General features: G+C 41.7%; 1 protein-coding gene across 2 annotated transcripts in view; it reads left to right on the forward strand.

Annotated features, from left to right (window-relative positions):
- Positions 1-22,415, forward strand: part of EFTUD2 (elongation factor Tu GTP binding domain containing 2) — a 38,606-nt gene that overhangs the window by 14,904 nt on the left and 1,287 nt on the right. For both annotated transcript variants that reach the window (XM_077460082.1, XM_077460083.1), the window contains exons 11-27: positions 549-673; positions 4,578-4,641; positions 6,222-6,312; positions 6,395-6,530; positions 7,880-8,007; positions 9,863-10,056; positions 11,077-11,188; positions 12,335-12,475; positions 13,506-13,607; positions 14,497-14,579; positions 14,744-14,830; positions 15,781-15,907; positions 16,851-16,938; positions 18,653-18,771; positions 20,529-20,623; positions 20,704-20,857; positions 21,232-21,339. In XM_077460082.1, the coding sequence (XP_077316208.1) occupies positions 549-673; positions 4,578-4,641; positions 6,222-6,312; positions 6,395-6,530; positions 7,880-8,007; positions 9,863-10,056; positions 11,077-11,188; positions 12,335-12,475; positions 13,506-13,607; positions 14,497-14,579; positions 14,744-14,830; positions 15,781-15,907; positions 16,851-16,938; positions 18,653-18,771; positions 20,529-20,623; positions 20,704-20,857; positions 21,232-21,339 (1,954 nt within the window). The remainder of the gene's footprint in view (positions 1-548; positions 674-4,577; positions 4,642-6,221; positions 6,313-6,394; positions 6,531-7,879; positions 8,008-9,862; positions 10,057-11,076; positions 11,189-12,334; positions 12,476-13,505; positions 13,608-14,496; positions 14,580-14,743; positions 14,831-15,780; positions 15,908-16,850; positions 16,939-18,652; positions 18,772-20,528; positions 20,624-20,703; positions 20,858-21,231; positions 21,340-22,415) is intronic.

A 22,415-nucleotide genomic window follows, 5' to 3' on the forward strand; every position in this document is an offset into this window, starting at 1 on the left:
GACAGTTACATTAAAGGAGTTTGCAAGTTAATAGAAAAGAAAAAAAATAAGTAAGTATTTAATTCCCAACTTGGGGAAACATTAAATGTGCTCCTTTCAGTGGGGCTTCACTTTCACTTCTAGAGTTCATTGCTTGTTTAGGTGTAGGCGAAGTGGAAAAGATGATTCACCTACCCAATCCTCTGCGCTGCTAGACTGGTCCACGCAGCATCTTCTCCTCAATGCTTCAACGCTCTAGGGTACTGATGTCATCAAGGCCAATGCAGGGTCCATAACCCTTCATTGCATGTTAAGAAGCAGAGGGACAGTCCACTGCCAGAGTATTGGGAAGCGGAGGATCAGGTAAGTATAAAAGCATTTCTCTCCCCTTGACAAGATGAGCTGTTAACCAATGCATTGTAGGTATAGCCCACTGCACAGGATCATTTTATAGTTTACCAGAGTTGGGCTTTACAATACTTGCTTTTTATCTGCATTTTATTATGTTGGTGACAGGTTCTACTGGTGTATTCCTTCTTCCTGTAATAACTGTTTTTCTCTGTCTTCAGCATTTATTCCACAGACGAGCATCTCATTCTGTCCCCTCTCTTGGGCAATGTCTGCTTTGCAAGCTCACAGTACAGCATATGCTTCACCCTGGGCTCTTTTGCCAAGATCTATGCAGATACTTTCGGTATGTTAACTTTCTGTACTAAATAATGTGTGATATTGCAAAATTGTATAAGCTTAGAGAGTAAAAAATATAAACTTTTAACATTAGCCTGCTTATATGTGAAAATGGAGAAAAACCTGCTGTTGTGCAATGAAACATGTTGAAACTTACATGGAAGGAAAAGGTAGTTGTTAGTTGAAAACCTTAGGCCTGTAGCAGGGAAGCAATTTCGTCACCCAGAAAACACTCAACCAGTAGCAGAAACACTATGTGGTTGATTTACTAAGATTGGTTTCTGAGCTGCACCAAATTTTGTACCCTCCAATTGGCTTCCAGTTTATTTTTTTTGTCAACGCTTAAAGTGTTACTAAACCCACGACAGTAAAATCAGTCTGTATATGCAGTAAAGCATGATTGTTATACTCACTGTGAAACCTAAGAGGTTAATCCTCTGCATTTTCTAAAAAGTCTGTTTGATCCTGTCTTCTCTGCTCCCTTCTTCCACTATCCCCAATCCATTTGCTGATAGAACATAGCCTCGGAGGCACTCTGCACATGCTCAATTTGGTGTGTATTGCTAGAGAGTTTTTTTTTTTTTTGGAGGGTGCATGTGATCAATGTGATCAGCAGGGCCAATCGGTATAGAGGGTCATGCAGCCTCATAGGACAGCCAGAGGAGAATTAGAACTCCTCCTTTAAAGCTTTAACCAGTAGTTGGCCAGACACTGATAGAAGTCACAAGACTGCTATATACTGCTGATGAGAAAAGGTATTACCTGTTTATATTTGCTAAAATAATTGCATTTCCATGTTTTATGTATGGGGAATGCAGGGTCCTGGGTTTAGTAACACTTTAAAAGAGAAGAGTTTATTTTTTATTTTATTTTTTTAGATTTAAGCCCCATACACACTATCAGATTTTCTGCTGATTTTTTCCATCAGATTTACCAAAACCATATAATATGAGGTCAAACCTTAGGGGTTTCAATGTGTATTCAATCAAGCAGGCCCTTGTACTACATGGTTTTGGTAAACCTGAAGGGAAAAAAAAAGGCAGACAATCTGACAAGTGTGTATGGGGCTTTATACTCACCTAGGTGGATGCAGCATCGGTCTGATGCTGCATCTGTCCCCTGGAGTCTCTGCACTGAAAACTGAGCGATCGAACACACGGTTCTCTCAGCTCTGTGAGCAGAGAACTGCAGACTGTCACTCACAGCTCTCTGCTCATCTCCACCCATACTCACTGCAGCGCTGAGCTGTGGAGATATACCTTCACTTCCTGTCCCAAAGCCAAACAGGAAGTGACAGGAAATCCCAGCAAATTAAGTTCCTTGGGGGGTCACCAAAACGAATGTCCCCATTGAAACATTTCCCCTCATTTACTTTTCTAGGGACAACCGAAAATTTAGGATTTTCTTTTACTTTCACTTTCAATGATAATGGTAAACAGGACAAATAGGGAGGAAGAATTTCCCTAACAGGAGCACAGACAGCAATAAAACTAACAGGTGTTCTAATCCATCTCTCCTCTATCCAAAATTGAAAAAAAAAAGTTTTGCCTTTAGTTATACTTTAACCTCTTGCAGTCCGCCCCATAGCAGTTTTACTGCTACAGGGTTGCAGCTGTGTGCCGGATCATGCATATGTACATGATTCCGAACTTTCACCTGCAGGAGGCGCGTGCACACTGCTTCTGCTGGATGATTCATAGGAGAAGCCAATCTGCGGGTGTCTGGCACTCAATTTCCTCCAGCACCCACAGATTGTCGGCAATACAGAGAGAACGGAGATCTGCCTTTGTAAACCAGGCAGATCTCCATTCTGACAGAGGAGAAAGAAAGGATTCTGTGTTCCTGCATGCAAAGCAGGGACTAGAATCCATTACTTCCCTTAGTAAAAGCAGCACACAGTTAACACAAACACTGCCTAGGTACACAGTTAACCCCTTGATCACCCTAGATTTTAGCCCCTTCCCAGCCAGTGTTCATTAGCACAGTAACTGCATATTTTTTAACACTGCTCACTATATTAATGGTTCCAGGCAAAGTGTCAGTATCAGAATGTCCGCCCGCAATATCGCATTCCTGCTATATTTCGCTGATCGCTACCATTACTAGTATAAGATAAAAACATTCCAGTATATATCCCATAGTTTGTAGACACTATAACGTTTGCGTAAAACAATTTTACGATTTTTTGTTTTACCAAAAGCATGTATCAGAATACATATAGGCCTAAATTTATGAAGAAATTAGATTTTGTTTTAATTTTTGTTTGGCTGTTTTATAGCAGAATTTTCTTTCTAAATTATCAGTTTTTTTCTTTTGTTTATAGTGCTAAAAATGTAAAAAACGCAGTGGTGATCAAATACCACCAAAAGAAAGCTCTATAAAATGACACAAATTTAATTTGGGTACATCATTGCATTACTGTGCAATTGTCAGTTAAAGTAACGCATTGCTGTAATGCAAAAAAATGGCCTGGTCATGTAGGAGGTAAAGCTTCCAAAGGTGGGGGTGCTGGGAAAAGCAATCCAGTGGCTTGTTATCTGCTAGGATTGCTTTTACAAGAGAGCCAACTGCCGGCTCTAAAAGCAGCCTGTAGGCATCAGCCCGGAATAACCATTTGATGTCTAGCAATGTACGGATACATTCCTGGTCGATAAGTGGTTAGGTGCAATGTTCAGTGGTTAGGGCCCCGTTCACTCATGCAGTCCAGTGCGTTTTTTTTTTTCTGCATAAAAAAAAGCATGTAAAGCAAGTTATATGGTTTCCAATGGCATAGTTGAAACCAGTGCAGTCAGTTCCAAGGCTCTCCAGTTCCAGAAATAAAAGTAGAATATGCTGCACTGGGACTGTACTTGAACGCAGTAAAACGTATCTGGAATGCACCCGGAAACACTTTAAAAACGCACATGCAAAAATGCATCCGGAACCGATCTGGAGTGCATTTTTGTTGTGTGATCCAGCCCTTAAAGAATTTGATTGGCTTTTGTGGGCAACATCTCCACTTTTCTGTCAAATCAATTTTATTGAGAAACACACAGGTTAACATCTCCACTTTTCACTGTAAAAGTTTATACTGTATATGTCGCAACTTTAAAAATTAACCCATATAGTTTCCTTAAAGTGGTTGTTAAGCCATTTGCATGCGTTTGTATAATAGTCCTTGTTTCATACACCTGTGTGCCTCTGTCTTTTATTTAAAAAAATGCTGTAAATACCTGGTTCCAGTGCGCTACTCGGCGATCACATGACTGGCCGGGTCTCCTCTCTCACGATCTGACAGCTAGAGTGGGAGGGGCCGAGGATTCCCTGCTGATGTCACTCAGGAGGAGAGAGAGACCTGTTGGGTCACGTGATTGCCGAGCAGTGCACTGGAATCAGGTTTCTACAGCATTATTTTTTTTTATAAACCACAAAAACAGAGGCACACAGGGTGTATGAAACAAGGAGGATTATATAACAAAATTACAGTAATTCCAGCAACAGGAAAGGTGGGTGGTCCATGGCATAGAGCTGACAGGCAGGGAGGGGAGGGTGAGGAGGAGAGAGGGAGACAGCAGGGCTGCGGATGGTCAGAAGCATGTAAACTGACCACGGTATCAGGGCTCAGCCGCCATGATAAACCATGGTCAGTTTACAGAGGGGAGGGTATAGCCAGGCAGGATCAGCCAGGTAATTCAGGTGATAGAGTGGGTCAAATTACACAGCACAAGCACTGTGCTGTATAACATAACATGCTTTAGGCCCCTTTCACACTTGTGCGACTTGGGACTGCAAGTTGGTAAAATCACACAAGTGTGAAAGGGGTTTTAAGGGAACCGGATCCAATTTTTTTTTTTTTTTTTTTTTAGGTTAACAAAGGCTTTAATGTAGATGAGTATTAAAAGAATCTTGTAACATTGTCATGTTTTCCTTAGGTGATATCAACCACCTGGAGTTTTCTAAACGACTGTGGGGCGATATCTACTTCAATCCAAAGACGTAAGTATTTATTTTACAAGACATCACATATACAGTGGGGAAAATAATTATTAGCTTGCCTTTTTTTTTGTTCTTGTTTATGGAGCTCAAACTGTTTTCTCAGATTCTGTCCCTGAAAGGACTTACAGTATTCGATTCCCACCACAATTGAGCACACATACTAGATTTATTTACTCGTTTAGCAAGCTGTACATTACCTTTGTAATCGTTCTCTCAGTGACTTCCATAGCTACAGACACTGCAGATCCAAATCCTCCTTTCAGCAGTAGCACTAAAATCATCTCGGTCATGCTTTCAGCAGCCCAGCACACCATGCCCCCATCACTTTGTACATTGGAGGTTAGAAGATTGGAAGGCTACTGGGTCATTGCTGGGAGAAGTAGTGTAGGGTAAGCTGGGCTGCCGACTTACTTCTGGGAGGGCTGAGCTGCTGAGAGAAGGTCTGGACAACCTTAATTGAATTGTTTCACAGTGCCTGCAGCTACAGAGGTCAGTGAGGGATTGTTTTAATGCCCATTTACTGCTTGTTAAAGAGGAACTGCAGTCTGCTCACGTAATTTGTAATAAAAACACCTTTGCCACTCTGAAGCTTCCCTCCAACCACTTTGCATATTTTTTTATATATACTGCGATTCTGTACTTGCCAAATATGCTGCCGAAATCTCCCTCCACTAAACGTGGCTGCAGCCATTTTAACTGTGGGCAGCTGAAGCTGCTACCTGTTAAATTCCTGGATTTACACAGACACACCTCCAGCTCTGCAGCTCTCATTTCCCTCTTATGACTCATCCTCCCTCCTTCCTGGTAAACTTTTAGGAGAGAGAGAGCTGTGCATGATGTCATAAGAACATAAGCCAAGAAATAGGAAGTGGGCTGTATAAGGTATTTACTGGCAGGAAAACATTGTTTACTATCCAAAGTTAAAACAACAAGAGCAGAAGATTTAATAGATGGAAAGTTGAAACAAATGACTAAAGGTCTGCTTTAAGAATAAGTAAAAGCTTGAATGTCCATAGCCTGGTCATTTGCTCACTTTAGATTCCCCAAATGGTTTTGAAATGGGGCAGGGATCTGAGATAACACAAGGACCGTAAAAGCTTCATGCAGTTAGAGTACTTGATCCTAGGGCCACAGTGCTAATAACAGAACCCACTGTAAGTGTGTAAGAAACATAATGCATGGGACAAAGTGTATAGTTGTAATGAGCTGTACCTAAGGTAATCCATAACAAATATTTATTAGTGTCTGTTTTTTTTTTTTTTTTTATTGTTTTTTTAATTAGGATTGGATTGTGGTTTTGCATTGTGGGATTTGTTGCTTCTCTGATTTGTTGCAGTGCTTGGCATGGAGATAAGCCAGCAGATTTTGTTTGCTGTGTGGATGAATTTTCTGTTCTCCATAAAAATGTGTGTATTGCAACTTGGTTCTCATATATTGGATCTGTTCTAAACAAATCAGGACACATTGCAGATTTTTTAAAGGTCTTAGCCTGCTTTGTATGGATGTGTGTGCTTCGGTATTTCTATATTTCCATCTTACAATTGGTTTCTAACTTGTTCACTTTTCTACCATTTTTCAAGACGAAAATTTACCAAGAAAGCTCCAACAAGCAGCTCGCAACGCAGTTTTGTGGAGTTTGTCCTTGAACCCCTTTACAAGATCCTGGCCCAGGTATGTTGGGTTTATATGTGTAAGTTCTGGTCCTGGTGCACATAGTTCTGATTTATTCATTGTTCGTTTTTTTGTTGCGCAGGTGGTGGGTGATGTAGACACATCTCTGCCTCAGACCCTGGAGGAGCTGGGGATCCACCTCACCAAGGAGGAGTTAAAACTGAACATCCGACCTCTGCTGAGGCTTGTGTGTAACCGCTTTTTTGGGGAGTTTACAGGTAATCTCACAGGATCATACATATATATATATATATATATATATATCTCCTGTATGTATTTGTGGCTTAATCCAAGGTTTAACATTGCTTGCATATACTAAATGGCAACACGTGTGGTGTGTGTGTGGTGTGTGTGTGGTGTGTGTGTGGTGTGTGTGTGGTGTGTGTGTGGTGTGTGTGTGGTGTGTGTGTGTGGTGTGTGTGTGGGGTGTGTGTGGGGTGTGTGTGGGGTGTGTGTGGGGTGTGTGTGTGGGGTGTGTGGGGTGGGTGTGTGGGGTGTGTGGGGTGTGTGTGTGTGTGTGTGTGTGTGTGTGTGTGTGTGTGTGTGTGTGTGTGTGTGTGTGTGTGTGTGTGTGTGTGTGTGTGGACAAAACGTGTGACTGTTTAACAACGGATTACAAAACTGCGGTCTTTAGCCACCCTCACTCGTCTGGGAAGGCTTTCCATGAGATTTTGAAGTGTATCTGTCTGAAAATGTGTCCATTTGTGAGGTCAGGTACCGATGCTGAATGAGACTATCTGGCAATTGACTTTCCATTTCACCCGAGATGTTTAGTAGCAGGTGCTGCAGCGACCATCTGCTGGAACCGAAGACAAAGTGAGAGAACGCAACCAGCACACCATGGATCTCCAGGATGGGTCCAAAGGTTTATTGGGCGATCACATTATTACAAGAGAAACAATGTTTCACAGACTTGTACTTCATCAGGCATGTGCTTTTACTGTAATAATGTGATCGCTGAATTAAGCTTTGGACCCATTCCATGGTGTGCTGGTGACATTCTCTTGCTTTGCTGTCAGTGAGATGACAGCTGTGGAACTTGATAAGAGTGTGCAAGTCATAGAATGGTAGTCGTCTTCTGATGCTTCTAAGGCAGGCGCTTTGATTTTTGGACAGAATCCTTGTAAAGCACACCTGAGAAATATATGAAATCTGCTATCACTGACTATCTTCATCTTCTGGAAACACCTGGTTGTGTCTGTCTGGCAGTATCATTTCTGAAGCAGTATCCCAGAACAGTAATATCTCAGTGATGCTAAATAACTCATCTGTATGCTCACTCTGAGTGATTAAATGCTGAAGCCTGAGACAGCAAATTAACATTTTATGAAGCACATCAGCAGTGGCATTCTACACAAAACTCTTTGCCAAGTTTGGATCTTTATATTTATCCATTTACCTGTGTATAAAATTGTGTTTAGGACTTTCCGTGCCTGGGGCAAGACGGAGTGGGTTGGTGGGTGGTTTATTATTGTCAGACTATGGTCAGGTGTTGTTGCAGATTTGCCACTCTCTTCTGTAGCCGTCTTCATTTGTTTTTTTTTTTTTCTTCCTTCCACAATGCAAGGTTTTGTGGATATGTGTGTCCAGCACATCCCTTCACCCAAGAGTGGTGCGAGAGCCAAGATTGAGCACACATACACTGGAGGCATCGATTGTGACCTAGGAGAGGAAATGAGCCAGTGTGATTCAGATGTGAGTTCATATGATCCCTCCATTTTATGAACGCTAAGAACAATTTTACAATGCAGCTTCAGATATGCTTTGTGCTATGCTTTTGTATGTCCCAAGGTTCCACGTCTCCACTGTTATGGGCACAGCAAAAAAAAAAAAGTGCTCAGAATGCAGACTTGACTCATGAAATTTAGTGTTATCAAGCAGGGAGACCACTGAACATTGCACATAGAAGGGTGACTGTCAAGTTTTACAGCGTATAACTTGGTTTTATGTAAATTTAAATTTTTTTTTTTTCCTGCCAAGAGAAATTCACTAAGCCTTTCTCTCAATTTTCCTACAGGGCATACTGTGTCCTAAGCTTGACCAGCAAAATATTAGGCTGCAGACATAGGAAATTATTATGTGATTTATTTGTTTGTTTCTTTATGCTAACGTTAGATAAATAAATGTAACTCGGGATGCCAAAATCTTATTTCTTAGCCACTGAGGGACACAGGAAGTCTTTAACCTTTTAGTTATACTGCCACTTACAGGATTCAAGCCCAGGATAAACCCTCCACCTAGCAGCATACTACCACTCTTACCAGACAAGGTGGACCCACTTGCCAGCGGCAGTGGGTCAATCGAGCTCGTAATGGCCGCTGGAAAGTGGGTCCACCTTGTCTGGTAAATGTATGTGTGTGTGTGTGTGTGTGTATATATATATATATATATATATTACACATGTTGACCATATCCCCCCTTAATCTCCTCCTTCTCAAGAGAGAATAAATTCAGTTCCTCTAATCTTTCCTCATAGCTGAGCTCCTCCATGCCTCTTATCAGTTTGGTTGCCCTTTCTCCAGTTCTCCAATATCCTTTTTGAGAACTGGTGCCCAAAACTGAACTGCATATTCCAGATGAGGTCTTACTGATGATTTGTACAGGGGCAAAATAATCTGTCTCTGGTGTCCATACCTCTCAATGCAAGAAAGGACTTTGCTCGCTTTGAAAACCACAGCTTGATGCTGTGCACTGTTATTGAGCTTATTTATCTACCGAAACCCCCAGATGCTTCTCCACCATTGATTCCCCCAGTTGTACTCCCCCCTAGTATGTATGATGTATGCATATTCATCGCCCCCAAGTGCTTAACTTTACATTTGTCAACATTAAACCTCATTTGCCACATACTGTCATTGCCCTAATTCCTTTGGCAGGACTGTTTCAGGAGTTGTACTCCAGCTTGTTTGCTGTTCCCAAACCCAAAGAAGACATTTGTCCCATTTTGAATCTCAAAGATCTGAATGTCTTTATTCGGGGTCCAGAAATTGTGCATGAATTTTACAAAATCTGCTCCTGCCTCCCTTCACTAGATAGACTTTCTGGCTGTAGACATTAACATTTCCCATGTTTTCCTGTGGGGCCCCTACCCTTTCAGTGTGTGGCCCTGCCCTTTGTCCCCTCATCTGAACATTGCGTGTTCACCAAGGTGTTAGTCTCAGTATTAGCAATACTGTGCTATCATGGCATTCTTCATTGTGTAATACTTGGATGACCTCCGGAAGAGGGAACAGTCGGTGCAAGCTCTGTCAGACTGCTGTGGAGACTATCGGACAATGTAGCTTTGACTGCCCAGATGTTATAAGGGAGCAGCCTAAATATTAGTGTTACATGAAACAATGTCAGAGAGATGGAATTAAGATCTAAAAAGTTCCTGTGTCCCTCAATGGATAAATAAAATCCTGTTTTTTGCACTGCATTACCTTTTAAACAATGTGATATATAAGTAGTCTGTTTTATTGTAAGTTAAGGGTACACAATAGTTTTGTGTGAAAAGAAGATTGTCCTGCTTTGTCTGTCCTGTAATATTTGTCTCTGCTGTATGTATTAGGGACCTCTAATGTGTCACACCACCAAGATGTACAGTACAGATGATGGGGTGCAGTTCCATGCCTTTGGTCGGGTGTTGAGTGGCACCATTCATGCTGGGCAGGCAGTGAAAGTGTTGGGGGAGAATTACACTTTAGAAGATGAAGAGGACTCGCAGATCTGCACTGTGGGAAGATTGTGGGTGTCCGTGGCCAGGTGAGTCCACAAAAACAAACTTTCAACTCGCATTCATTCTCAGTTCTGGTCTGTGTAGACTAAAAGCACCTGTTATCCATGAAAAGTTAATGTGGCCCTTGACTACTTCATTAAGACTTGATTATATTCCTGGCATGTCACAATATACACTAACTGTATAAGCTGTACTTTTTTATCAATAAAAAGCAGTCCCAGATTTCCAGTTTAGTTAGTCCTAGGCTGACATGTTGTTGTCAGTCTGTTAAGGTAAGAGGAAACCTTTCCTCAGTTTTCTCTCCCCTAGTGATCACTTATTCATTGTAACAAGGAAAAAGGCTGCAGCAGGGGGTTGATCAATGTACAACCTTTGCTAGCACGCCGCACAGTCACCAGAATATAGATCATTGTGGTATCCTTGAGCCAGCATCTCAGTCCAGGAAGAAGCTGCTGAACCTGGTTTTTGCATGAACAGATGGCTCTATCCTTCTGAGGAGAAATTCAGATGAAGGTATTGGCAGGGGTGGTACTGTTCTCTCTGTGAGAAGTAATAAATATCTGTTAGCGTTACAGCTACATGTTACTTAGGATGTGTTTAATCTAACAAATATAATAATATACCTATACCATAATAATTATTATTATTCAGGATTTATATAGTGCCAACAGTTTGCGCAGTGCTTTACAATATGAGGGCAGACAGTACACTTACAATACAAATCAATACAGGAGGGATCAGAGGGCCCTGCTCGTTAGAGCTTACAATCTAGAAGGCAGGGTCAAGTTGAAACAAAAGGTATTAACTGTGGGGGGATGAGCTGATGGAGAAAATGAAAATACAGTTAGGTGTGGGTGGGGTAGGCTTCTCTGAAGAGAAGTGTTTTCAATGTATCCTTCTCGGATCAATTGTTATCCAGTAACACCTGTTCAGTTTTATACCTAGGCCCCACTACTGGCCAGAGACATAGCTTCCAACACTGTTACATCGTGAGGTTAATTGCACTCTCCGTCCTGCAAGAGGTGACTGTGTTCTGTTCTTTACAGGTATCAAATTGAAGTGAACAGAGTGCCAGCTGGAAACTGGATTCTTATTGAGGGAGCGGACCAGCCAATTGTGAAGACTGCCACAATCACTGAACCACGGGGCAATGAGGAGGTAAATATGAGGCCCGTGTCTGGCTTATTTAACCACTTGCACTCCGAACGATAATACCCCCTTCATGACTAGGCCATTTTTTATATTTAGCACTGCGCTACTTTAACTGGTAATTGCACGGCCATGCAACTCTGTACCCAAACATAATTTTATTTCTCACAAATAGAGCTTTCTTTTGGTGGTATTTGAATCATCACTGGGCTTTTCAATTTTTGCAATATAAATGAAAGACTGAAAATGTATCCAATAAAAAAGAAAAATTTCTTCATAGATTTTGGTCCAAAAATGTATTCTGCTACATGGCTTGGTAAAAAAAAAATGGATTGGCTCGTGTGAAAGTTATAGTGTCTACAAACTATGGTGTATATATACTGGAATTTTTATTTTTATTATTTATATACTATTAGTGGCAGTGATCTGCGACTTTTATAATGGGACTGCGATGGGCAATCGGGCACTAACTGAAGCTGCGGGCAGCTGACTGCCACTGACATCACCAGTGACATGCAGTGATTGTACACAGCGGGTCCTGGGCACGAATCATTGGCCAGGTCTTGGGGACCGTCTCCCGCTGTGTACATTCACAGCGGGTGCTGGGGAGGGGTGGGGCTCATGAGCACGCCCTAAACCCAGAAACAGGCAGAGGTATATGGGTACCTCACTTTGCCTTTGCAAGCCGCCCGTCCACAGTACATTGCAGGTGGTCCGCAAGTGGTTAAGCGGGTTTTCAGTTGCATAAATTGGAAAGCTGATCAACATGCCACCATCCTGACCAATAGGAGTATCAATGTATAGAGTACTGTTTGGAACCATTTATAACTTTGGGAAAATGCAAAATGTTAAGATTGTCTCCAGAACATTAGCAGAGAAGTCTTTGAGCAAGGATGGCTGTCATAGAATTTCAACACATTTTAAGGAGATTTCTACTTCCCGTTGCATCTCTGGAAGAGGAATTGTAGAAAAATGTATCCATTGAGAAAGCAATAAAACTCTGACAGAGTTTCTAACTCTTCACTAACTATCCAAAATTGAAAGAAAATAAACACTTGGCTGGAGTTACAATTGGAATATGGAGTTCTGGAATATGTAATATTGCAAACTAACAATCAGTATGGTAACATTTTGTACATTTTAATTTTTTTCTAGGCTCAGATTTTCCGGCCATTAAAGTTCAACACCACGTCAGTCATCAAGATTGCTGTGGAGCCCGTGAACCCATCAGAACTGCCAAAGATGTTAGATGGATTAAGAAAAGTTAACAAGAGTTACCCTTCGCTCACCACTAAGGTAACTTGCCTTCTGCTATTGGCATTGGCTGTGTCTGCTGCGAGTTTGTCACAGCAACTTATCCTGTAGATCAGCGGTCCCAAAACTTTTTGCCAGTATCCGGTATTGTGCGGCCAATCTTTCCTGGGGGGGGTGTTGAGGGCTGAGTGATATTGTTGCTACTCACTGATGGGGTTTTAACAGGAATTTCTGTGCAGTCTGTATTTACAGATCATTAGCAGAAAGGTTTCATTAAATGGATCACTGGACAAAGATTCACCGAGCACCTCAGATCACCAGGCTCCTGCATCCAAGCGTTTGCTGTGCCCTGGGGAGTTAAAAGGAGGCGAGCAGCCGCCACTTATTGACAAGAGTGGAGCTTCACTTGCCTGTCGCTCACCCCCTGCTGTGTGGCTACGATAAAGTGCTGTTATCATTCAATTGCCGCACAGCAAGGGGTAAGCGAGTGAAGCTTCACCCCCTTTAATAGTGGCGGCTGCTATCCTCCTGATGCCCCCATTCAGGTCCCCTGCTGCCGGCCAACAACAGCCCAGTCCCACCTGGGTCTTCATTTGGCTGGGCTCTGAGTGGATGGTGTGGAGGGGCCTGACTGCAGGGTGTCGACTGCAGGGTGTCTCCTGCATGGCCCATTATGAGACTTCCGTGTTCCTGCTGTATTGCCAGAGTGATTTGGTTTCCCCTGCGATTTTGAAGACCAGCTCTCATGGAGGGGAAGAAACAAGAGGCAGAGCCCAGGCGGTAATAAATAGTGGCTGCCATTAGAGATCGAGCTGCCACCAACCGCCCCAGTGGCCTGGCCCCCAACAGGTCACCCACCGGCACCAGGCCACGACCGGGGGTTGGGGACCCCTGCTGTAGATGGTTTCCACCATTAGTGAGTAGTCATTGAGGGAGCTTACCTGACATGGTGAACACCAGAATGTGCTGTAGAGGGAAAGCACTGGAAATTTAGGGACTGAAGTCTTGAGTCATACAGTGCTGCTCTTGTATTATACATTTTTTGCTGCAGTAACGTTATACATGTGTCTAGGTGGAAGAGTCTGGGGAGCACGTCATTCTGGGTACCGGAGAGCTGTACTTGGACTGTGTAATGCACGACCTCCGCAAGATGTATTCAGAGATTGACATTAAGGTGAGTGTGGCCATTAAAGTGAAGTGACTGGTTCTTATAGGAGCAAATTAAAATGTTGTCCAGGCCGTTCCTCTGTTTTCTCCTTAGTTTTGTGTCCTTTCCTTTTACTGATGGATGAATAAGATTGCATTTGAATAACAAAAACATTGTTTGAAAATAATTTCCATCAGCAGCCCTATACCTAACCTCCAAGCAAACTGCTAACTACACAGATGAAATATATATATATGGGAGCCGCCTACCAAAAGATAGTATGTTTCTTTTCATCTGGTCCTTAGATTTACTCAGTCCTACCATGCCACAAAACATTGTCTGGCAGAGAAAAAGACCCTTTCTTCCTCTATTGCTGTTATGTAACATCTATTGGTCTTGACCCTCCCCCAGCCTGTGACTGGACAGTGAAAGGAGTAGCTGTTGACTGATGAGCTTATATGTCAGTCATTCTGCTCTCTCCTCCTATCAGCATGTTACATTTTATGAATACTGCAGCACAACTGACTGGCTCCTTGTTGTACAGCTTCTTCCTCTCCTATTCTGAGCTTTGCTGTACATAGGACTAATGCTAGGTCTGATTTAGTCGCTCACTCATTTAATGGTGTGTGTTTAAGTTCCACGGCAGGGCTGCTGGGGTAGGAGTGGAAAAGAATACTATAGTGTGACACTGGAGTGACAGCTATGAATCTGCTGGGGCTGCTGACTTCACATCCAAGATGGTAGTGTCCAGCAGCAGTTTCAGGGCTGTCGGATGTCTACAAAATGGAGACTTTTACAGATAAATAACTTACCAAAAATAGGTTTAATGCACATATACTGGGAAGCTGTTGAGATGAATGGTCTGACAGAGGGTTCTTTTTGAGATCAATGTTAATTTATTTTACTGGCTCTGCAGGTGGCTGATCCTGTGGTGACGTTTTGTGAGACTGTAGTGGAAACCTCATCACTAAAGTGCTTTGCTGAGACACCTAATAAGAAGTAAGTATTGATTTTTCACTATTCATGTGTAAACCTACAGTAACTTTTTCATTAACTTTTTGTCAGTCTCTCTAGTCCCTAGTCATAGTAAGAACTGTTGTTTTGTTCTTATCTTGAACATATGGACTCTTAGTTATGGCTGATATGTATTCTTTTGTGTGAAGGAATAAGATCACAATGATTGCAGAACCACTGGAGAAAGGGCTGGCTGAAGACATTGAAAATGAAGTTGTGCAGATCTCTTGGAACAGGTGAGTTCTGTAATGGATGAAGGGGAGTTTTGATCATTTACAAATATAGTTCAAGAGTTCTGCTCCTGTCGTTCTGATTTTTTATTTTTTTTTAACTTGGTTTATTGCACATCAAACAAAAAACATGTTAACACTGAAAGTAGTACAGGGTCATGAATAGTATCATACAATATGACAACTCAAACATGAAGATGCTCCGCAATATCACATGATGACAAACTGACAGATTTCTTGAAAACGATAAAGAAGAAAAAGTAAAGCAAAAACATCAACCAAAAGAACTAAAACTGTCATATCACAGTAGTCACAGTGTTACCTGCAAACTAAGGTTGCTCACGCAGGAGCAGTTTAGACACTTTATTGCCCCAAATGGTCCAGCACATCCTTGGTCATTAATTACATAACAGTATAGTCGTATACTGAGTATTAGTCTATGGATCAATGGGGTGATAGGGTAAATTAAAGTGGGGACAAGGCGGAAATGAAGTGAAGGGAGTCACTGGTATCTTGTCACTCTATCCAGGGACCCCAGACTTTAAGGGAACGGTAGTGGTAGGTTCTGAATCTATTTTTTCCACGAGCCAACATTTAGGTAATCTGTGCGTATTCAGTGTAAAGCTTTAGGTTTCCTGAGAAACCCATTGAGCCCTAGTAGAGAGCTTGGCATCTTAAAATATACCCAATAGTCACCACTTATCATTTTAATTTCTAATGTTTATAACAATTTTCGAGGTTGGGGAAAAAAAATAGAATCTCACAGATATTTTTGAATGTCATTGCTTTGCCACATGTCGTTTCTATGTTGAGCTTTAGTTCCATCTGTTGGTTAAAGGTGGTATTGCAGAAGTGGCACTCAAAGTAAACTGCATGCATTGGAAATTGCAATATTTTTAATAGAGGGGTCACATTACTAACTGCTGTTCCTAACTATTTATATTGCTGATGAACAGGAAGAAACTAGGAGAATTTTTCCAGACAAAATATGATTGGGATTTGCTGGCTGCCCGTTCTATCTGGGCATTTGGACCAGACACTACTGGACCCAACATTTTGGTAGATGATACTCTGCCATCTGAGGTATGTGTCTGTCTGCAACCAGCTGTGTTATATGTGGAGGAATGATAAGCAACAGCAAAACAAAGTAATTGTTGAATTGATGGGAAGGAACTCTTTATGAGGAACTAATTAACAAAATGTAGGGTGTGTATGTGTGTGTGTGTGTGTGTATATATATATATACACACACACACACACACACACACACACACACACTACCAGACCTTTGTGGATACATTTATATATATATATATATATATATATATAAAAAAAATACAGAGATCTCAGGCATTGCTGCCTCTGACTGGTAGTCTCACTAGATTTGCAGCAAGATTTGGTGATATTACTGTACCACTCATTTTTCTCCTTGCTGGAAGCTCTGGCATAGGGAAACAAAGCTCTGCCTGTACTGTGTAAGGATGGCTACCTCCATATAGAGACAAAGCATTGCAATTTAGTCATGGGGGAAAGATCAGCTGGTGACCAATCCTTTTGCTTCTGCCTGCCTTTTTTGAGGACATCTTTATAGCTTTCAGTTCCACTTTAAGGTAAATTTTTACCTGTCAGCAGGGTGAAGCTTCGTTGAGCTCAATGTTTCCTAAACCTTCAACCAAGGAGTTCATTCATCAATGCCTATTAGTGTCCATCAGTATGTGTCAGTTTTTAAATAACAATATTCCCTGCTGGTTATTCGATTTTAGGGAACCTATTGTAAACTGTTTAAAGTAAGTCATTTTCAGTAAACTGTCAGATGATCCTCCTGTACTTTTTTTTTTTTTTTTTTTTTAAATAGCCCCTCTATTGCAAATACACACCCTGGATGATCAGAAGAATTTTCATACTGTCCTAGCTCTGCTTTATCTGTATACAATAAATTGTGATGTTAGTTTTACATGTGTATAAATCAGCTGTGTACACACATTCACTGCTTCTGCGGTTTTTTTTTATTTGTTTTTTTATTCAGGTGGACAAAGCTCTGCTGAGTTCAGTAAAGGACAGTATAGTTCAAGGATTCCAGTGGGGTACGAGAGAGGGGCCTCTCTGTGATGAACGTGAGTATTAGAACAAGGAAATAAAACCATATTCTAATTTAAAAAAAATATATCCTATGCTCAGAAACTTTACTTTTGGGGAAAAAAGGGTGCAAAAAGGTCTCTGGCAAGAAGAATTCGTCATTCTTCTGATGTTATAGCTAGGGTAGGGATAAACAATGTTTATACACATTTACCAAGCACAGTAGATAATTAGCACAATTGTTCACTACAGCGGACTACTCTGTCTATGAAGAGGTTACATACATTCCAAACAGGACAAACCCACCAGGAAGCTCTAAATCAGGGGTAGGCAACCTTTGCAAAATTGTGGTAAAATTACAAATCTTATCATGCCTCTGGGAATAATGTTTGTGGCTGTCAGAATCTTGCGGTGTCTAATGAGACTTGTAGTTCCACAGCAACTGGAGGACCAGGTTCACCTACCCCTGCTCTAGATAATGCTGTAACTGTTGATGCAGTATTAAAGATATCCTCTGCCTTGAACATTTTCCCCTAAGAATGTCTTGAAATATTTACCCAGTTACTAGACTTTTATGAGGGAAACATTACTGATGCTGAACCTCATGCCTGAAAAGGACCTTTCTGCATGCCTGTATTGCTCATTAAAGTTTATTTATAGCAAGACCTTTTTATTTTAGTTAGGTTTGGGAATAGCTAAAGCCCCTTTCAGGGTATTATTCCTGCCTATGTCCCAAATGGGGATACTCGCCCTTACTCACCCTCTTTATTACTTGATCATCACTTGGGCAGACAGAAAATCTAGAATGTTACAGTTGTCAATGGAAGTAGAATAAAGGAGAAAATATTTCCATCAGGTGACAACTAAGAGGAAGTTTCCTCTCACTTTAGTGAGCTTTCCCCTTACTTCCTGTTGTGTCTGAAGGTAAGACTGCTCAAAGGGACACAGATATAAAAGTAAACTGACAGTGTCAGCCACCCCCACTCTATCCAAAATGAAAAAAAAATATATAGATACATTTTAACCTAAATGACAAGGGACTGGCTGCAGTTCTGGATGTGTAGCCTAATAAGGCCATAGCCACTGTCTGCCATTGTTGATTAACTGCTTACAATAATGCGATCAATTTTGTGCTTTTCTGAAATGCACCATCTATTATTGGGGGCCGATAGTCAAATTTTTCAAAGTATCGGTCAGAAACGTACCGATATTGCTGCAAGGAGTTGTACCGGGGTGATGCCTGCAGCTACAGGCATCACCAGTTACCTTTCTTTAGAGCGGACGGTCGGCTTTCTTGTAACAACTGATGCAGCTAAGCAGCCACTCGGCTTTTATCACAAGCAGCGGGAGGGGACGTCCTCGCGTTGCACCGCCTGGGTTTCCTGTCCCACAGAGAGGCCCGAACCACCAACCGGTACGTCCAATGGCTGGCCGGAGACTGAATAAAGCCAGAATCGGCTTTGTTTGGGTCTCGGATCTAATAACCCAGAAGCGATGTCATGACATCACTTACAGATTACTGGGATCCTAAAGGCGCCAATTTTAAAAAATAGAAAGTATTCAAAAATGCTGATGCTTGGTGTTTTGAATACTTTCAAGTGCAGAAGAGGGGTTTGGGGCCTTAAAGACCCCAGATCCCCCAATAAAGAGCACCTGTCACTGCTTATTACTGTCACAAGGGATGTTTACATTCTCTCTGTTACTTACCTTTTGAATACACTCTTCCTTTGTCTCTCTCTCTCTCTCTCTCAGTGATCAGGAATGTGAAGTTCAAGATCCTGGATGCTGTGATTGCACAGGAGCCTTTGCACCGCGGTGGGGGACAGATCATTCCTACAGCCCGCAGAGTGGTATACTCTGCCTTCCTTATGGTGAGCTCTTGTTTTGCATCCTCATATTGTAACTACCCCTGCCCCCCCAAGTCATTATAAAGTTATACAAGTGGATGTTGTCTCATTTTATTCAGAAAATGCCCACATATATCACATTCCTCATGCTGATAAATTAAACAAGTTTTGAAGATTATTCAAAGCATAATACGTTTGTGGACTTAATTTAGCCAAACAATCAATAGCTTTTTTTCTCAGATGTTTTGGAAGAGCCAGAAACACTTGTCATCATATGCTTATTCTGAAAAATTGATTTTGTTATGTTCACTGTTAAAGCTTTTTCTCAGTGAGAGACACAGAACTGTAGGCTATTTGAATTGTATTGTAATATACAGATGGCACTGAGAGACTAGCCTCTCGCACCACCCTGCTAACTGGAGGGTAAAGCAACTTCTAGTTCTTGTACAGCATTCCACATGCTAAGAGCATTCACCTCTCATAATAAAGGTTTGCTGCCAAAATAGAGGAAAAACTGACACCTGCCTCTGATCATTACTTAACGCACAGCCAGCAAGATCAACACACACAAGGGCAGGGACAGCTGGACCACTTCAGTTGGGTCTGTTTATGAAGTCTCAAAAGTTTCGTTCACACCATATGTGTATGAAAACTGCATAGATTTCACTTGCAGAGACATGAGTTTACATCAGTTTTCATTTGCGTTTTTAGTTTTTTTTTTTTTTTTTATGCACATTGACATCAGTTTTTATGTACGTCAGTTATGTGCCTATTCACCACAATGATGATGTCATATCAGCTTTTTGATCCATGCAGAAAACTGCATACACAATGTGATTCCTGCACAGAAAAAAAATCTGCACATGATACCAATGTTGTGGCGTGAACAGAGCACATAGAAAACCGTTCTTTCCTTTGAGCCCTTGCAGAACGCGTGCAGAAAAACTGATGTCTCTGCAAATGGTGTGAACGAGGCCTGACAGTCAGGAAGTTATAAAATATATTTAAGAGCTGTGTGTGTCCAGTCCTCACGTCACAAGTGTCAGTTTTTTTTTTTTAAACATCTCTGCCATTAGATGGCCTTGAAGCATTGATAATATGGGAGATGTGGATAATCTAGAAGGTTTACAGTATATTTCAGCATGAGCTGGAGTGGAAGCTGTACCTAGTTTCCTTGCAGTACCGATATTTTTTAAGCTGGTTATAGAATGCTGTTAGGTTGACAAACCCCACCTTGCCCTGAAAGCACATTTCACTTGTAAGAAAAAAAAAAAAAAAAAACATGAGGCCTGGCTCACTTAAACCTTCCAAATGTATGCAGAGTATGGAAGAACACCACAGTGGACGCAGCTCCATTAAACTCATATGAAACTTATGAGGAATTGTAATGAAAAACACCATAAAAAGAGCGCTCCTTTATTCAGACTTGTAGCTGTTCAGTAGATAGAGAGCTAAAGTCTAACCCTTTCTGTGGATCGCCAATTTTTTATTTGGACAATTGTTCCCTTGCTGATTTCATCTTGCATATGAAAGAGCAGAGCTTTGTGATATGGGCTCACTTCAGAGGGTGCCTGGCCACACACAGATATGGAAGAAGCTTCCTAAGGACTGAGCCAGGCAGCATTGTGTGTCAGAATATACGTCTCTGAGTCCTTGTCAGCTTCTTCCATCATTAACTATAATGAAGATCAGGTACATTAACTGGCAATTTTTATATTGAGGAACGAAAGAAACCTCAATTAATGATGAGCAAGATAACAACATGATGCTTTTTCCTGCAGGCCACACCCCGTCTCATGGAGCCATATTACTTTGTGGAAGTGCAAGCTCCAGCAGACTGTGTCTCAGCTGTATATACTGTGCTGGCCAGGAGGAGGTGGGTGTCTGATACTTTTGTCTATATATCCAATCATTTCATTGTCCCTCTTTTATAAATTGTCTGGTTCTGTCTTACAGAGGCCACGTCACACAGGATGCCCCTATACCTGGATCTCCACTCTACACCATCAAAGCATTTATCCCTGCTATAGATTCTTTTGGTTTTGAGACAGATCTGCGCACACATACTCAGGGACAGGCCTTCTCCCTGTCTGTTTTCCATCACTGGCAGGTAAGTTGGGACCATACACACAGCTGACCATACGCTGTTCTTTTTTTCCTTTCAGCCCGCTGGCTGAAAAATAAAAAAGCTAGCTAGTAGATTCCTCTGTTTACACAAACAAGGTGAATGGAGGAATCACACCAAGATGTCGTTTTCTGACAGTTGTCTGAATTCATTGATCGGTGTGTTCTGCAGCTACTGATCGAGAACATTTTCCAACAGTAATCAAATGATCTTTTGTTGAGCAGAAACTGCTCCGCACACTGCTGAAATAGCTAAATTTTGATAAGGGTATTGCAAGCTTAAGTCATCTCAGTAGTACTAATTTTGGAATTCTGCGCGTTACAGTCAAACATTACTGACTTACTGTATTCCACTGTCAGATTGTGCCAGGTGACCCCTTGGACAAAAGCATCATTATCCGACCTCTGGAGCCCCAGCCAGCACCTCACCTTGCCAGGGAGTTCATGATTAAGACAAGGCGTAGAAAGGTACGTGAATTGTTTGAGGCACAATGACTGTTTTTTATTACTCCTATAATCTCAGCTTCAGTCTGCATTTGATTTGTTTCACTGCTGTATGTGGTTTAAAGTGTGACTTTAGTATAAAAAAATTGTGTACAGGCAGGATTTTTATAGTGTCGACCTCCTCGCTGCCGAGCTTGCTATGGTGGCACTCGTGCATGCTTGGTATCGAGCCCGCTCTGTGTGTCTATAAGACAGTGATTGCGAACCTTGGCACTCCAGATGTTTTGGAACTACGTTTCCCATGTTGCTCAAGTACACTGCAGAGTGCATGAGTATCATGGGAAATGTAGTTCAAAAACATCTGGAGTGCCAAGGTTCACCATCACTGCTATAAGACATACAGAGTTGGCTCAGCTCTATCTCCGCTTCCTCCTCACTGACTGTGATTGACAGCAGTGCTGTGTCTGAACCAGGGAGAAGGGAGCGAGTCACGAGAGCCCCTTTTTCTTGTACACGTTCTTGGATCAAGATCAGGCTCATAAAGTGGGCTGCTGGGGGAGAACTGCTTACAGAAGATTTTTTTTACCTTAATGCTCTTAGAACCACTTTAATGCTGAAAAGTTATGCTATAACTCTTCTGCATTAACATTTCTTACCTGTCTGCACTGCACACTGAGCTGTGCACACGCAGCTCAGTGTACAGGTTTGGCATCTTCCAAGGGGAATAAATGCATGCATGTGTGCAATGAATGAGTGCATGCGTGGGAGTGACATCATCTTGACCAGGCCAATCAAAGCAATCAAAGATCAGGAACCTGAAGGAATACTGGCCGAAGATGTCTGCGGCCAGTGAGGGAGCTCCGGGACATCACATCACTGGAGTGGAGGTGAGTATAGTTCTGCTTTAACTTTTAATCTACCTTGTCTCATTCACCAAAGAAGCTGCTTGTGCTGTTATTGGTAAATCTAAAAATAGCAAAGTTGTAAAAGTCAGATGTTTTTGCTTGCTAAAATAGTTTTTTCTTCCTGTCCCAAAAATTACAGGCTGTAAGAACTGCAGCAATAAAATTCTAATTTCTTTATTGCTCTGTACACTTGGA

The sequence above is a fragment of the Lithobates pipiens genome, unplaced genomic scaffold, assembly GCF_037356315.1.
Source record: "Lithobates pipiens isolate NorthernLeopardFrog02 unplaced genomic scaffold, aLitPip1_a1.2 Scaffold_28, whole genome shotgun sequence".
Taxonomy (NCBI): Eukaryota; Metazoa; Chordata; class Amphibia; order Anura; family Ranidae; genus Lithobates; species Lithobates pipiens.